The 17,829-nt window shown below is 48.4% G+C and overlaps 1 protein-coding gene across 2 annotated transcripts in view; it reads right to left on the bottom strand.

Annotated features, from left to right (window-relative positions):
• The window catches only part of mib1 (MIB E3 ubiquitin protein ligase 1), a 161,194-nt gene that overhangs the window by 73,045 nt on the left and 70,320 nt on the right, over window positions 1-17,829 (bottom strand). For both annotated transcript variants that reach the window (XM_078216432.1, XM_078216433.1), the window contains exon 12: window positions 17,654-17,805. In XM_078216432.1, coding sequence (XP_078072558.1) covers window positions 17,654-17,805 — 152 coding nt within the window. The remainder of the gene's footprint in view (window positions 1-17,653; window positions 17,806-17,829) is intronic.

Raw genomic sequence — 17,829 nt, 5'->3', positions numbered from 1 at the left:
TCATGCCAACAACATTGAAAACCAACTTGAAAAAAACAATCACAATTTTTTCCTTGTCTTTATCTATCTTGTGCTCTTGATTTACTTCTCTAATTCACTTTCTTCTGTCATCCCTCTATTTCTTTCAATCCATAAATCTCATTGACAAAGGAGAAAGACAATTTGTCCCATCATTCAGGTCCCAGATGCCCCACTGCCCTCACCGTGCCATCACTGTTCATCAGCGAGAGTCTAACTAATGCATAAACTGCATGATGTCTCCCCTCCAGCAAACTTTGACCCATTAAGGCAGCTACAATAATTTTATACAATTTTAAAGCTTAGATATATGGCCAGGTTTACTCTGCTTTTAAGGCATTGCATTTTCGCAGTACACCAATAAAGTGTTTATAAGGTTTGTACAACCTATTCCAGTCACCATTAAATTGAAAGACTGGCTCAATTAGTACATTCCACATGTACAGAATATACATGCAAAGGATAAAGTAACAAGCTAAACAGATAATAAACATTAAACAATATAAACAGATAATAGTGTTATGTATATTCAAAAGGAGGAGTGATAAGTACCAACAATAAATCTATTACTCTTTGTTTAATCCTATGTAAAATAATGGAATCATTATCAGGTGTACATCTAAAGATCACCATATAACATTAACTTGATTAAACAGCAACCAATTTAGATTTAGAAGGGGAAGATCATACCGAGCCATTCTCCGAGATAAAATGATATATCAAGTCAACTGTGGCAAGGTCGATGATCTGATGTATCTAAATTTCCTGAAGTTCCAGGCAAGGGTGAATCCCCAAATTGCTGTCATTCAGGCTAATACAAAATTGGCAGGAGATAGAAAACAACAGACACTTCAACTTGCATCTTTGTTTGGTAGAAGAGCAGGGTTTCCCAGGAATCAGTGTTTGGGATCATTGCTGTTTCTAATTTGCACAATGTTTTGGATTCAGAAGTCAATGCAAATTGGTTAATTTTGCGAACAATGCCAAACGAAGAGGGCCAGTTGAATTGGAGAAGGAAGTTCAAAAGTTACAGAATGAGTCTATCAAAATAAAATGAACAGTCCAATGACAGATGACATCCAGCCCCGATACATGAAGGACTAAAACAGAAAAAAAAAGAAGAAAGTAGTATTTTTGATGTGTAGTCACAGTTATAATGTAGGCAAACAGCAGCTAGTTTGCACACAGATTTACAACCCGGAATTGCCCTGTTCTTTAGATAGTGCCAATATTTTATCTATCAACCAGAGAAGACAGATTGGTGCTCTGTTTAACATCGGACATGAAAGATGCATTGAAGTATCAGTGTATTTGAGGAGCTCATCTCTGGAGTGGGGTTTAAATCTTTGACTTCTGGCTATAGAGGTTTCACTGAGCCAAGGATAACGTCTATAAAAGAGCATTATCAGCATTAATAGAAAGTCATGCACATGGTCCCACTAAGGTGCTCAGCAAAGCAACAGCCTGCAAGGTACTACGCAGGCCTTGCGCTATGATAAATTACATGTGACCAGAGCAGGGCAAAAAATTCAAAAGGAACTATGCACTGAAAAAAAGGGTTGTGCACAACAACTAAATTTTAAAGGGAACATTGGGAATACAGATATGCAAGACATAACACTTCAAAACAAAAATGGATTGACTTTGACTGGAGAGATCCTGATGACATGAAGAATGATGAAAACTAGCCAGCATGAAAGGTGTTTAAATAGTCAAGAATGAAGTTGAGAATTTTACAAGATTCAGGGCTCAATATGCCCAACCAATATAAAATAGCAATCAAAGTCGACACAATATTGAACTACAAAACCAAAAAAATAGACTTAAGTCAAGTATAGGAAAGCAGCTTAAAACTTCCAAGTTACTAACTACAATTCTGGATGCTATAATGGCAGTCAGAAGGTTGACTATAAAGGAATCAAATAGCCTTTACTCATTCTGAACTTTTTCCATATTCTTTTAATTGACTCGGTTTGAATAGTACAATTCAAGAGCCGTTTATTGGAATTACACAATATTCATCTCAACCAATACTCCTATGATCACTGGAATTGGAATACTACGAACAGCAGAAATAGAGGGTGCAGGCAGCAAAACTAATGCTGAAGATTTTGGTGTGAACCCTTCCATACTAGTATCATACACAATTGGTTCCAAATAAATAATAATCAACGTCACATTCAGTATTAACTTCTAATCGCAGGAGACAGAGTAAAATGGTCCAGAAGGTCGTGCAGAAAAGCTGTAGCACAATTTAAATTCGTTAAAAGTGTTTTTTATTAACTGCGGAGAGTGTACATAGGAGATCACAGATCTAAAAGTAATAAGGTCCAAATTTATGAACTTTTCAAGAAAAAAAGTGATGAACACCTCGAATTATCATTAAGAAACAATTGGAAGTTACAATGAAGAAAATTTAGTAATTTTCTAGATGGATAAGCCGAGATGAGATGAGTGGTCTCTCCCACCCATGATTATCTTGTGTACTCAATAACACTGCACCAACCTAAAAACTGACTCTTGGCTAATGAATAACTAAAATTGGAGGCTTTTAAATTAGTGCTACAAACATACTGCCAAATCAGTTTGGCCAAGAATGACAACTAATGAAAGTGGTCTTTAACTAGCACAAAGAGGAGAAATGATGGAATCCATTAGAACAGAAACTAAAATATTGCTTTCTCTCGAATCAAAAGGAGTGTTTTTGGAAATAGATCAAGAGACAGGTCAAAAAGGACAATGTGGATGCAGGGAGGGAGGGGTGGGGGCAGGAGTCGGATAGGGGGGCAGGAATTGGAGGGGGGGGGTTCGTGAGCAGGAGGCGGACTGGGCGGGGAGGGGAAGGGGGAGCCGGAGGCGGACGAGGCGAGGTGCCGGAGGCGGACGAGGCGAGGAGGGGGAGCCGGAGGCGGACGAGGCGAGGAGGGGGAGCCGGAGGCGGACGAGGCGAGGAGGGGGAGCCGGAGGCGGACGAGGCGAGGAGGGGGAGCCGGAGGCGGACGAGGCGAGGAGGGGAAGCCGGAGGCGGACGAGGCGAGGAGGGGGAGCCGGAGGCGGACGAGGCGAGGAGGGGGAGCCGGAGGCGGACGAGGCGAGGCCGGAGGCGGACGAGGCAAGGAGGGGGAGCCGGAGGCGGACGAGGCGAGGAGGGGGAGCCGGAGGCGGACGAGGCGAGGAGGGGGAGCCGGAGGCGGACGAGGCGAGGAGGGGGAGCCGGAGGCGGACGAGGCGAGGAGGGGGAGCCGGAGGCGGACGAGGCGAGGAGGGGGAGCCGGAGGCGGACGAGGCGAGGAGGGGGAGCCGGAGGCGGACGAGGCGAGGAGGGGGAGCCGGAGGCGGACGAGGCGAGGAGGGGGAGCCGGAGGCGGACGAGGCGAGGAGGGGGAGCCGGAGGCGGACGAGGCGAGGAGGGGGAGCCGGAGGCGGACGAGGCGAGGAGGGGGAGCCGGAGGCGGACGAGGCGAGGAGGGGGAGCCGGAGGCGGACGAGGCGAGGAGGGGGAGCCGGAGGCGGACGAGGCGAGGAGGGGGAGCCGGAGGCGGACGAGGCGAGGAGGGGGAGCCGGAGGCGGACGAGGCGAGGAGGGGGAGCCGGAGGCGGACGAGGCGAGGAGGGGGAGCCGGAGGCGGACGAGGCGAGGAGGGGGAGCCGGAGGCGGACGAGGCGAGGAGGGGGAGCCGGAGGCGGACGAGGCGAGGAGGGGGAGCCGGAGGCGGACGAGGCGAGGAGGGGGAGCCGGAGGCGGACGAGGCGAGGAGGGGGAGCCGGAGGCGGACGAGGCGAGGAGGGGGAGCAGAGAGGCAGACAAGGGGACAGGGCGGAGAGGCAGATGGGGCGGGGGGAGGCCATCAAGGGGACAGGACGGGAGGCTTTGGAGGGGAAGAGAGTGGGGAAAGCTGATGAAGGGAGAGAACAGTTAATGGTAGAGAGCAGGGGCGGAAGAGTGCAGAAGGGGCTGCAGCCAAGGGTCCCTTGGAAGTGGTGGTGGTGCGCAATGTCATCTCATGAAGGTACTGTAGTGTGAGATGAATGTGAGGGCACCGCAAATGAAAGCCGTGACAATTGTTGCAATTCATTAAAGAAAAATATAAATATCCTGATCAAGTGGCAATATTCTGAGTTAGTTGTTTGGATCATCCAACAAACTAAATTTTCCGAGCATATGGCTCTCTGCAGCTCGGGAGGGTAAGGGGGAGAGCGGGAGGGCAATAGTTATTGGGGACTCGTTAGTTAGAGGGATAGATAGGTGGTTCTGTGGCAGCAAAAGAGACTCATGGATGGTATGTTGCCTACCGGATGCCAAGGTCCGTGACGTCTCGGACCGTGTTTTCCGGATTCTTAAGGGGGAGGGGAAACAGTCACAAGTCGTGGTACACATTGGTACCAACGACATTGGTAAGAGAAGGGACAGGGATTTAAAACAGGAATTTCGGGAGCTGGGCTGGAAGCTGAGAGCCAAGACAAAACATGTGGTCATCTCTGGTACGTTGCCGGTGCCACGTGATAGCAAGTTGAGGAACAGGGAGAGTGTGCAGTTAAACATGTGGTTGCAGGGATGGTGTAGGAGGGAGGGTTTCAGATACGTGGATAGTTGGAACACATTCTGGGGAAGGTGGGACCTGTACAAACAGGACGGGGTGCACCTGAACCAGAGGGGCACCAATATCCTGGGAGGGAAATTTGATATGGCTCTTCAGGGGGGGTTTAAACTAATTTGTCAGGGGAGTGGGAAAAGGAGTTGTAGTCCAGAAGTCAGTGTTGAGGGTGGTGAGGTATTGGGGAAGGTATCAGGGTCAAGGGTGGGTACCAGTAGACAGGTAGGTGGGTTGAAGTGTGTCTACTTCAATGCAAGGAGCATCCGGAACAAGGTAGGTGAACTTGGGGCGTGGATTGGTACTTGGGACTACGATGTTGTGGCCATTACGGAGACGTGGGTAGAACAAGGACAGGAATGGTTGTTGGACGTTCCGGGGTATAGATGTTTCAGTAAGTGTAGGGAAGCTGGTAAAAGAGGTGGAGGAGTGGCATTGTTAATCAAGGATAGTTTAACGGCTGCGGAAAGGCACTTCGAGGGGGATCTGCACACTGAGGTAATATGGGCCGAGGTTAGAAATAGGAAAGGAGCGGTCACGTTGTTAGGGGTTTACTATAGGCCCCCAAATAGTAATAGAGATGTGGAGGAAGAAATTGCTAAGCAGATTATGGATATGTGTGGGGGTCACAGGGTAGTTGTCATGGGGGACTTTAACTTTCCAAATATTGATTGGAACCTTTGTCGGACAAATAGTTCGGATGGGGCAGTTTTTGTGCAGTATGTGCAGGAGGGTTTCCTGACACAATATGTGGATAGGCCGACAAGAGGTGAGGCCACATTGGATTTGGTACTGGGAAATGAACCGGGCCAAGTGTTAGATTTGGTTGTGGGAGAGCACTTTGGAGATAGTGACCACAATTCGGTGTCTTTTGTTATTGCAATGGAGAGGGATAGGGCCGTACGGCAGGGCAAGGTTTACAATTGGGGGAGAGGTAATTATGATGCGATTAGGCAAGAATTAGGGGGCATAAGATGGGAACAGAAACTGTCAGGGAAAGGCACTAATGAAAAGTGGAACTTTTTCAAGGAACAAATACTGGGTGTCCTTGATAGGTATGCCCCTGTCAGGCAGTGAGGAAATGGCCGAGTGAGGGAACCATGGTTCACAAAAGAGGTGGAATGTCTTGCGAAAAGGAAGAGGGAAGCTTATGTAGGGATGAGGAAACAAGGTTCAGATGGCTCGATTGAAGGTTACAAGTTAGCAAGGAACGAGCTGAAAAAGGGGCTTAGGAGAGCTAGGAGGGGACATGAGAAGTCCTTGGCGGGTCGGATCAAGGAAAACCCCAAGGCCTTTTACTCTTATGTGAGGAATAAAAGAATGACCAGGGTGAGGTTAGGGCCGGTCAAGGACAGTAGTGGGAACTTGTGTATGGAGTCAGTAGAGATAGGCGAGGTGATGAATGAATACTTTTCTTCAGTGTTCACCGAGGAGAGGGGCCATGTTTTTGAGGAAGAGAAGGTGTTACAGGCTAATAGGCTGGAGGAAATAGATGTTCGGAGGGAGGATGTGCTGGCAGTTTTGAATAAACTGAAGGTCGATAAGTCCCCTGGGTTTGATGAAATATATCCTAGGATTCTTTGGGAGGCAAGGGATGAGATTGCAGAGCCTTTGGCTTTGATCTTTGGGTCCTCGCTGTCCACGGGGATAGTGCCAGAGGACTGGAGAATGGCGAATGTTGTTCCTCTGTTTAAGAAAGGGAATAGAAATGACCCTGGTAATTATAGACTGGTTAGTCTTACTTCGGTGGTTGGTAAATTGATGGAAAAGGTCCTTAGGGATGGGATTTATGACCATTTAGAAAGATGCAGATTAATCCGGGATAGTCAGCACGGATTCGTGAAGGGCAAGTCGTGCCTCACAAATTTGATTGAATTTTCTGAGGAGGTAACTAAGTGTGTTGATGAAGGTAGGGCAGTTGATGTCATATACATGGATTTTAGTAAGGCGTTTGATAAGGTCCCCCATGGTCGGCTTATGATGAAAGTGAGGAGGTGTGGGATAGAGGGAAAGTTGGCCGATTGGATAGGTAACTGGCTGTCTGATCGAAGACAGAGGGTGGTGGTGGATGGAAAATTTTCGGACTGGAGGCAGGTTGCTAGTGGAGTGCCACAGGGATCAGTGCTTGTGATTTTTATTAATGACTTAGAGGAGGGGGCTGAAGGGTGGATCAGTAAATTTGCTGATGACACCAAGATTGGTGGAGTAGTGGATGAGGTGGAGGGCTGTTGTAGGCTGCAAAGAGACGTAGATAGGATGCAAAGCTGGGCTGAAAAATGGCAAATGGAGTTTAACCCTGATAAAGGTGAGGTGATTCATTTTGGTAGGACTAATTTAAATGTGCATTACAGGGTCAAAGGTAGGGTTCTGAAGACTGTGGAGGAACAGAGAGATCTTGGGGTCCATATCCACAGATCTCTGAAGGTTGCCACTCAAGTGGGTAGAGCTGTGAAGAAGGCCTATAGTGTGTTAGCTTTTATTAACAGGGGGTTGGAGTGTAAGAGCCGTGGGGTTATGCTGCAACTGTACAGGACCTTGGTGAGACCACATTTGGAATATTGTGTGCAGTTCTGGTCACCTCACTATAAGAAGGATGTGGAAGCGCTGGAAAGAGTGCAGAGGAGATTTACCAGGATGCTGCCTGGTTTGGAGGGTAGGTCTTGTGAGGAAAGGTTGAGGGAGCTAGGGCTGTTCTTTCAGGAGCGGAGGAGGCTGAGGGGAGACTTAATAGAGGTTTATAAAATGATGAAGGGGATAGATAGAGTGAACGTTCAAAGACTATTTCCTCGGGTGGATGGAGCTATTACAAGGGGGCATAACTATAGGGTTCGTGGTGGGAGATACAGGAAGGATATCAGAGGTAGGTTCTTTATGCAGAGAGTGGTTGGGGTGTGGAATGGACTGCCTGCAGTGATAGTGGAGTCAGACACTTTAGGAACATTTAAGCGGTTATTGGATAGGCGCATGGAGCACACCAGGATGATAGGGAGTGGGATAGCTTGTTCTTGGTTTCAGATAAAGCTCGGCACAACATCGTGGGCCGAAGGGCCTGTTCTGTGCTGTACTGTTCCAATATGTGAAATTTTATATTTCAAAAAGCACTTTGTTTTACGAGTAATTTTCTGAGTATTCATAACTGAGGACCATAATAAATCGAATTAATGATAGCAGTGTACAGTTTAAACCAAACATGACAAATCTGTAAATTTTGCAAATATAAACAGCAAATTAATGGAATGCACATATTATGTGTCATTAATTACATTAATTTAGCAGTTTCATTGCAAAGACTGCATTGCAAATTTCCAAAAGCACAGAAAAAAAGATACTCCCGTAACATATCTTGAACTCAAGTATTCTCTTTAACACTTAACAGGCAGCTAGCTCAAAGTTAAACCATAGGATTTCAACCAGCTTGATGAACCAATATGGAGGTGACACATTGCATAGCACTGAGATATTACGTTAATTCAACTTTGCCGTTCTTCCATCACTAAAGTAAAGCTCCGTCAGCTCAATTTCACATTTTTTGTAGCGATCTTCTATTTACACTTCCTTTCTTGTAGGATTCTAATTTTTGATTTAATTTCAGGTTTTTTTTGTTGCAGCTCTTCTACTAACCCCTTCTACTCCTGGTGGGGCTGCATTTAACCCAATTCAAAATATCCTCTACTGCTGTGCAATGGTTTTAATTGCCATTTTTTCCCTCCAATCACTTTATATACTGTTCATAAAATCCCTACAATGCAGAAGGAGGCCATTTGGCCCACCAAGTCTGCGCCGACCCAGTCCCTATCCCCGTAACTCCACATATTTTCCCCTCTAATCCCCGAACCTATACACCATGTGACACTAAGGGGCAATTTAGCATGGCCAACCAACCTAACTTGTACATCTTTGGACTGTAGGAGGAAACAGGAGCACCCGGAGGAAACCCACGCAGTCACGGGGAGAATGTGCAAACTCCACACAGTCACCCAGGGCCAGAATTGAACATGGGTCTCTGGCGCTGTGAGGCAGCAGTGCTAACCACTGTGCCAGGCTTGTTGAAACATGTGAATTTTTGGCTAATATTTAAGGGACGAATATATGCATTGCAACAGTTATAAGTTCCTTTCTGGCACAAAACACAACAAGAAATGCAGCCCAATCATGGTTAACAATACAAAGTACTGGGTCCAAAGGGGAGTCATATAAGATTGCTGGAAAAAGTAGTAAGCCTGAGGATTGGGAGCAGTTTAGAATTCAGCAAAGGACGACCAACAGATTAATCAAAAGGGGGAAAACAGAGTACGAGAGTAAACTTGCAAGGAACATAAAAATGGTTTGTAAAAGATCCTAAGCATATAAAAAGAAAAAAAATAGTGAAGGCAAATGTAGGTCCCTTATAGTCAAAACAGGAGAATTTATAGCAGAGAACAAGCAAATGACAGAGCGATTAAGCAACTACCTCAGTTCTGTCTTCACAGAGGAAGACACAAATAACTTCTCAGAAATGCTGGGGAACCAGGGGTCTAGTGAGTGGAAGGAACTGAAGGAAATAAGTAAGTAAAAAATAGTGCTGGAGAAATTAATGGGACTCAAAGCTAATGAATCCCCGGGGTCTGATAATCTACATCTCAAGGTACTAAAGGAGGTGGCCATGAAAACAGTGGATGTGTTGGTTGTCATCTTCCAAAATTTTGTAGATTCTGGAATAGTCCCAGAAGATTGGAGCATGGCAAATGTAACTTTACTACTTAAAAAAGGAGGGAGAAATCAGGGAATTACAGACCAGTTAGCCTAAGAACAGTAGTATGGAAAATGCTGGAATCTATTATAAAGGATGTGATAACTGGACACGTAGAAAACATCAGTGGGACTAGACAAAGTCAACATAAATTTATGAAAGGGAAATCATGCTGAACAAACCTACTGGAGTTTTCTAAGGATGTAACTAGCAAGATAGAGAGAGAAGAACCAGTGGATGTGGTGTATTTGGATTTTCAGAGTGTTTCTGATAAAGTCCCAAATCGGGGGTTAATGTGCAAAATTAAGTCACGTGCGATTGGAGGTAATATACTGACATGGATTTAGAATTGGTTAGCAGACTGGAAACAGAGGGTAGGAATAAATGAGCATTTTTTGAAGTAGCAGGCAGTGATCTGTGGGATCCCATAGGGATCAGTGCTTTAGGTACCAGCTATTCACAATTCACATCATTTGGATGAGGGAACCAAATGTAATATTTTGCTGTCAACATGAAACTTGGTGGAAATGTGAGTGGGAATGTAAGGGGCTTCAAGATGATTTAGACAAGTTGAGTGAGTGACTAAATACATGGTCAATGCAGTATAATGTGGGTAGTAGGAAAAACGGAATGGCAAAGTATAATTGAAATAATGATAGATTGGGAAATGTTGACAAAGGGACCTGGGTGCCCTTGGATATCAATCACCGAAAGCAAGCATGCAATGCAAGTATAGCAAGCAGTTAAGAGGGCAAATTGTATCCTGCCACTCATTGCAAGAGGACTTGCGTATGGGAGCAAGGGTGCCTTACAAAAGCTGTACATGGCCTTGGTGAGATCACACCTGGAGTAGTTTTGGTCTTCTTATCCAAGAAAGAATATACTTGCCATAGAGGAAGGTTCACCAGAATGATTCCGGAGATGGAATGATTGTTATGAGGGGAGATTGGGTCAACACGACCTGTATTCACTAGAGTTTGGAAGAATGAGGGTGGAATCTCTGAAACACATAAAATTCTTATAGGGATAAACAGACTACATGCAAGGATTGTTGCCTTTCGCTGGATCTAAAACAAGGGGGTCACAGTCTCAGGATAGGCCATTTAGTATTTAATTGAGAAGTTTCTTCACTTAGAGGGTGGTGAACTTGCAGAATTCTCTACCACAAAGCTGTGGAGGTCAAGTCACTGAATTATATATTTAAGAAGAAAATAGATAGACTTCTAGACTCTAAAGGCTCTAAACACCAAGGGGTATAGGAAGAACACAGAACTATGGCTTCGAGTTAGCGGGTCAACCATGACCATATTGAATGGTGGAACAGGCTTGAAGGGCCAAATGACCTACTGCTGCTCAAATTTTCTATGTTTACAGCAATTTGCTGCAACTTTTATTGCCTTTTCATTACTTAAATCCAAATCTAATACTGTATCTCACCTTGTAGATGTACAATAATAGGGATACAAAGTTTGCTAGATTCAGGAATTGTGTCTATGGATTTCTAATGTTGCATTGCTGCTTTAAAATTGAAAAAAGGAAGAAATAAAGTTGGTAACTGAACATCGGTTGTGAAGAAATGATTCGAATATATCAGACAAAGTGCTAAGATCTTGGGCTCGATGCAGTGATCAACGATTCACAAAGTCATAAAAAATAAATCAAGGCAAGAACTGCCGAGGAATGGGCAAAAGACACGTAGGATGAGAAAAAGTTATTGGTGATAAAACAAAATTAATTACAATGTTAAATATTGTAACTGACAACGGTTATCTTAGCTCAATGAAGCTTCAGAAAGAACAGCTCTACTGAGAGACTGCAAGCACTCACTTTCCCTACCATTCTTCCCACTACACAGCAGGTATGAGAGACACAGGACAGAAATGCAGCAAGTGACAGGTGAGCTGTTATACCTGTAACATTGAAAACAACTCCCAGAGCACCACCATAATCATGTAAATCTGGACATTTTATCATGGATTTGCTCATGAGATGCAGTTGACATGGAAGTTGCTCCCCCAATGTGAACCTAATATATAAATAATAACTTATATTTATCTGGCACCTCGAACACAGCAGAGCACCCCAAGACACTTCAGAGGAAAATTAATAAAATTTGATATCAAGACACCTAGGAGCGAAATGTGGCCGATTTTTGAAGCCTGCAGAGGAGTTGGGGGATGGAAACATACCCAGCAGGGTGGTCTGCTTGAGCACAAGGGAGTGGTAGCTCCTTCACAGGCTTCCTTTTGCTACCCCACGCCGCTACCCCACGCCACCCCCCCCCCCCCCCCCCCCCCCCCGCCGCCGCCCCCTGAGCACAAGGGAGTGGTAGCTCCTTCACAGGCTTCCTTTTGCTATCCCCACACACACACACACACAACACACACATACATTCACTCCCATTGGGGTGGGGGGGAAGAGGAGGAGAGAAAGAGAAGAGAAGTGGCAGAGAGGATTCTAGAGGATTCCAGAGCTTTGGGATTAAATTTGAGGGTGCACAATTGGAAAAGCAGATATCTCGAGCATTATCGGGTTGGGCAAAGTACGAGAGATAGTGAGGGGCAAGGCCATATAGTGAGGGACAAGGCCATAGAGAGAGATAGATAAAAATTAACAATTTCCTGCTGATTCCAATTAGCTTGTGATGAACTGTTTTCAAGGGAGGGCAGGCAAGCAGCCCAATCAAAGATAACAAAGTTGTTAGCCTCTGTTACAAATGCAAGAATTTATAAGACAGTTAGGTTTCAAATGATCTCTTCTAATTTAAGGCGAATCAGAATGTCCTAGAATGGGGGATGATGAAATCATATTGAACTCTGCCTAGAGTCCATGTGATTTGTTTATCATTGGGTCAGGGATCCAGATCGAAACCCATAGAAATCCAAGCGCCAGTTTTCATATCTTTAGACAAAAAGAGGGGCGCTAAGTCTTTTTGGGCCTGGGCTCTCAGGCAGATACACATGGAGAGGAGCACCGAGACAGAAGTTACTGTGCCAAGCAGAGGGAAAAATTGTTTTTGTGTTCACTACCAAGCAGAATGCTGGTGAGAATGGTTTTCCTGTTTAAACCTCTGTCATTTCCATCTCGTCAATCATCAAGGATTTACCAGAGGGTACTTTGCTGCTGAAAGTCAGTTTGATGAGACTCAGGAGATCGAGTAAGGAGACTTCCGAAACTCGCCCTGGCATGGCATGGAGAAGAGAGTCTGTTGAATAACTGACATGAGTTTGGGACTTCATCTAGAAGGTTTCAAAGCTCGAATGTGGATAAATGTGGCATTTTCAGTTAATGGGGAAGTGACCTTTCTGTGGTTTAATGCATCGGTTTCTAACTAAGTAACATTTAGTTGATTGATTTTAGAGCCTTAAAACGCCAAATCTTGTGCGATTCTTTCCACCTTTAAGAAATGTATTTGTGTCATGTTTCTTGTGAAGGAGATGTCAAGGTTCAACTCTGTTTAAATGGTGCTGATTTGTCTCCAACCAGCGGCCCATATGCTGAGCATGCAGAATAATAATTGCTCCTAATTATTGGGGCATCTGTTTTAATCTGAGTTAATGCAGTTTTTTTTAGATTATCCTCAGGAGTTTCAGAGTAGGGTTTAATTAGGTTGATTTACACACAGACAAGCAGGCAGTTGCTGTTGAATTTGAAAGCAGCAGCTCTTTCTCTCTCTCTGAAAATTGGGGGGAGGTGGAGGGGGGTGGAGGCGGGGGGTGGAGGCGGGGAGGCGGGGGGCGGGGGGGGGCGGGGGGGGGGGGGGGGGGCGGGGCGAGGGGCGGGGGGTCGAGGGGCGGGGGGTCGAGGGGCGGGGGGTCGAGGGGCGGGGGGTCGAGGGGCGGGGGTCGAGGGGCGGGGGGTCGAGGGGCGGGGGGTCGAGGGGCGGGGGGTCGAGGGGCGGGGGGTCGAGGGGCGGGGGGTCGAGGGGCGGGGGGTCGAGGGGCGGGGGGTCGAGGGGCGGGGGGTCGAGGGGCGGGGGGTCGAGGGGCGGGGGGTCGAGGGGCGGGGGGTCGAGGGGCGGGGGGTCGAGGGGCGGGGGTCGAGGGGCGGGGGTCGAGGGGCGGGGGGTCGAGGGGCGGGGGGTCGAGGGGCGGGGGGTCGAGGGGCGGGGGGTCGAGGGGCGGGGGGTCGAGGGGCGGGGGGTCGAGGGGCGGGGGGTCGAGGGGCGGGGGGTCGAGGGGCGGGGGTCGAGGGGGGGTAAGGGGTGGTGGAAGTGGAGGGGGGTGGCGGGGGCGGTGGAGGGAGGGGGGTGGGTGGAGGTGGAGGGGGGGTGGAGGGGGGTGGAGGGGGGGTGGAGGGGGGGTGGAGGGGGGGGTGGGAGGGGGGGTGGAGGGGGGGGTGGAGGGGGGGGTGGACGGGGGGGTGGAGGGGGGGGGGTGGAGGGGGGGGTGGAGGGGGGGGTGGAGGGGGGGGGGTGGAGGGGGGGGTGGGGGGGGTGGAGGGGGGGGGGTGGAGGGGGGGGGGTGGAGGGGGGGGGTGGAGGGGGGGGGGGGTGGAGGGGGGGGGGTGGAGGGGGGGGGTGGAGGGGGGGGTGGAGGGGGGTGGAGGGGGGGTGGAGGGGGGGTGGAGGGGGGGTGGAGGGGGGGGTCAAGGGGGGGGTCAAGGGGGGGTCAAGGGGGGGGAAGGGTGGTGGAAGTGGAGGGGGTGGCGGGGGAGGTGGAGGGAGGGGGGTGGGTGGAGGTGGAGGGAGTGGTGGAGGTGGAGGGGGGGTGGGGGGGGGGGGGTGGAGGGGCGGGGGGGTGGAGGGGCGGGGGGGGTGGAGGGGGAGGAGGGGCGGGGGGGTGGAGGGGCGGGGGGTGGAGGGGCGGGGGGGTGGAGGGGCGGGGGGGTGGAGGGGCGGGGGGGTGGAGGGGCGGGGGGGTGGAGGGGCGGGGGGGGTGGAGGGGCGGGGGGGTGGAGGGGCGGGGGAGGTGGAGGGGCGGGGGAGGTGGGGGGCGGGGGGGTGGAGGGGCGGGGGGGTGGAGGGGCGGGGGGGGTGGAGGGGCGGGGGGGTGGAGGGGCGGGGGGGTGGAGGGGCGGGGGGGTGGAGGGGCGGGGGGGGTGGAGGGGCGGGGGGGTGGAGGGGCGGGGGGGTGGAGGGGCGGGGGGTGGAGGGGCGGGGGGGGTGGAGGGGCGGGGGGGGGTGGAGGGGCGGGGGGGGTGGAGGGGCGGGGGGGTGGAGGGGCGGGGGGGGTGGAGGGGCGGGGGGGTGGAGGGGGGGGGGGAGTGGAGGGGCGGGGGGGGGTGGAGGGGCGGGGGGGTGGAGGGGCGGGGGGGGTGGAGGGGGCGGGGGGGTGGAGGGGCGGGGGGGGTGGAGGGGCGGGGGGTGTGGAGGGGCGGGGGGTGTGGAGGGGCGGGGGGTGTGGAGGGGCGGGGGGGTGGAGGGGCGGGGGGGTGGAGGGGCGGGGGGGTGGAGGGGCGGGGGGGGTGGAGGGGCGGGGGGGGGTGGAGGGGCGGGGGGGGTGGAGGGGCGGGGGGGGTGGAGGGGCGGGGGGGGTGGAGGGGCGGGGGGGGTGGAGGGGCGGGGGGGGTGGAGGGGCGGGGGGGGTGGAGGGGCGGGGGGGGTGGAGGGGCGGGGGGGGTGGAGGGGCGGGGGGGTGGTGGAGGGGCGGGGGGTGGAGGGGCGGGGGGGTGGAGGGCGGGGGGCGGGGGTGGAGGTGGAGGGGCGGGGGGGGTGGAGGAGGGGTGGTGGAGGGAGGGGGGGTGGGTGGAGGTGGTGGAGGTGGAAGTGGGGGTGGGGGGGGGTGGTGGTGGAGGCTGCTTCCAGAAAATAGATATTGCATTTCAGAGGTCTGCTAAAGGCAAGAGGTGTTTTCTTCCTCTCTCTTTCTCTGGAGTTCTGCTGTGTGAAGACAGGTATCTCTCTGTACAGGGGTATTAAAAGGCTGGAGGATTAGCAACTCAAGTAAATCTGTATATTTTGCTAACTGATTCTGAAGAGGGGTTTACATCTATGAGGGATATTTCTTAAATTGGAACTAATAGAGAGAGCTGGCAGTTAAGAATTATATCTTGTCCTGTATAAGTACTTCAATTGGTAAAATTTATGCTTATTCTTGTTATAATTCAACTGTATTGTTAAATAAAGTTTGTTTTAACAAAAACTTCCAGTGGGTCAATAGAATCACAGTTGGAGCGAAACACCTTATGCTCACATTAATACCAAAATCAAGTTGGGGTCTCAGCTAACTTCATACTGTACCTTTGAGTTTCTAATCTGGTCCCTAACACACCTGATGTCTACATACATTATTATTACTGAGTACAGTTTCTGTCCATCAGCTTTGCAATGTCAAAGATTCAAAATATTGCATTGATATTGCAATTTTAAATGCAATAAAATGTGTTAAGGTGAGTGCTAACAGACTACAAAAAAAAAATCAACATTAAGTCAAAAGAACCACATTATGGCAGATCACCAAAAGCTTGGCCAACAAGTTAGATTTTAAGGAATGTCTTCGAGAAGCGAGTGCCCAGGTTGAAAGAGAAACTGCATAACTGAGGGTCAGGACAGCTGAAGGGACAGATACCTATGATGGGGTAAATAAATATTTACAAGGATGCACAAGGTCAGATTTGGAGGAACACACAGTTGTCAGAGAGCAGGGCTGGAGAAAGTTAGAATTGAGGAAGAGCAGAGATGGAGGTGACAGATTTTAAACATTTGATAGCTTTTAAACACAGTTGGCAGTCGCTTAACACTTCCCGTGTGCCAATGTGCACTGGGGTGACAGATGAACAGGATGAGTTGACATAGGTAGCTAAACGTTAGATAAGTTCACTGTTGAAGTACATAAAAAGACAGTTATTTCTCATTATTTTCCTCAAACATGGAACTGTGATAGCTAAATCTTCCAATAGCAACTAAACTCTACCCTTAGGTATGAGTTTGTTTACTACAATTAGATTTTGCTCAACCCAAGCATGGCACAATAGTACTTATTCATTTTATTCCTGTTGTTATAAAACATATTATCCAATTGACAGTGAGCAACAGCATAGAATATCCTAATGGAAACTGAAGTAATCATCTCCATATGCAGTCCTAAGACAAAGTACAGGCTCTTATTTTGCAGTCAGTGAATCACAGTTGCCCACAAGGATCCAGTGATCTCTGTGGCATTGATTTCACATTTTCCAATATCTTTTGGAAAAGAGGTGGTTCCAAGTCAAGCATATCTCCCAGCATCCAGCAACATCAGTATCATCACGCAGGCTAAGCAGTCAACCATACTGAGGTATTCTCACAGAAAAAACAGTAAGTTTAAATAAAAATTGCCAAATCCCTTTACTTCTAATAACTGACCGAGCCACACATCTCAGATTAAGATAGAAGCTAAAATATCACAGTTAAATTTTAAAATTAGTTTGGTAAAAGTGGAAGTTCTCATCAGTTCAATGATTTCTCCTTGACTGTAATGTGGGGAAACTTCAGCAGTGCACCCTCTGGAGAAACACAGACTCACAAATAGCTGCTTCCGGATTTCCTCACTTAGTTGCTCTTATAGACACTCCCGAAACTGCTATCAATTTCAGAAGAACAATTATTCATAATTACTTGCACAAAATCTGAACTACTGCGTGCAGCTCTAGATAGAGTACTACACTGATAAACTTGAAGCTACAACTTTGAAGCAAGAAGACTGTATTAGGGACTGAGTGTCCCTTAACATTCACTTCAAAGTCAGCTTAAAAACTACAGCACTTGCTCAGAATTGCATTAAACTGACATTTTACATTGTGTTAAGATCACAGAGTGGGGTTTGAATATGACAAGCACTTCCAACTTGATCAATTGATTCTGTAACAATGTAATGTCAATATTTTGTCAATTACATTGTTATGGCTTGATAATGATCAATTGCATTATTAAGGGAAACAGGTGATGGGTATTTGAACACAAATAAGAAATAGCTGGGATATTGGGCGCATGTGGGAAGTGTTGACACTGATCAAGGTCAATAAACTATCAGTAAGGAAAGCTCCAATCTTAGTTTTGGCTTCACCAACCGGTGTGAACCTTACCCTTATAGACAATCTTGACAAATTTACAGCAACATTCAACTAAATGAAAATTTGCAATTGAGAAGTTGCGAGATATAGCTGGACAGACATATGCAATTCAAGCTACATGCAATTAGTTTGTCAAAACACATCAATAAAATAATTCCACTGGAGTTCTACAAAGGTATCTATAATTCTTATAGACTTTAAAACAGTACCGAAAAATCACTGCACAAAAACCTTCAAAGCGTCAAAATCATCAAGTCATAAAAAGTTCTGACCGCTAATTCTGTTTCACTGAATTTCCACATTAACTGATACCCAATAATACCTGGGGTTTCCTCGCAGTGCAGCATGATGAAGAGCATTGAAACCATTGTTGTTCGTGATTGTTACATCTGCGCCAGATTCTAGCAGCACAGAGAGCATATCATCACGTTTTTTGCTTATTGCATCATGAAGAGGAGTGTCACCTTCAGAGTCCTGCAGCGATAACAAAACACACGT

Source organism: Mustelus asterias, chromosome 7 (genome assembly GCF_964213995.1).
Source record: "Mustelus asterias chromosome 7, sMusAst1.hap1.1, whole genome shotgun sequence".
NCBI classification, from domain to species: domain Eukaryota; kingdom Metazoa; phylum Chordata; class Chondrichthyes; order Carcharhiniformes; family Triakidae; genus Mustelus; species Mustelus asterias.
Note: the sequence above shows the minus strand (reverse complement) of the source record. Positions and strands in the feature narration are given on the sequence as shown.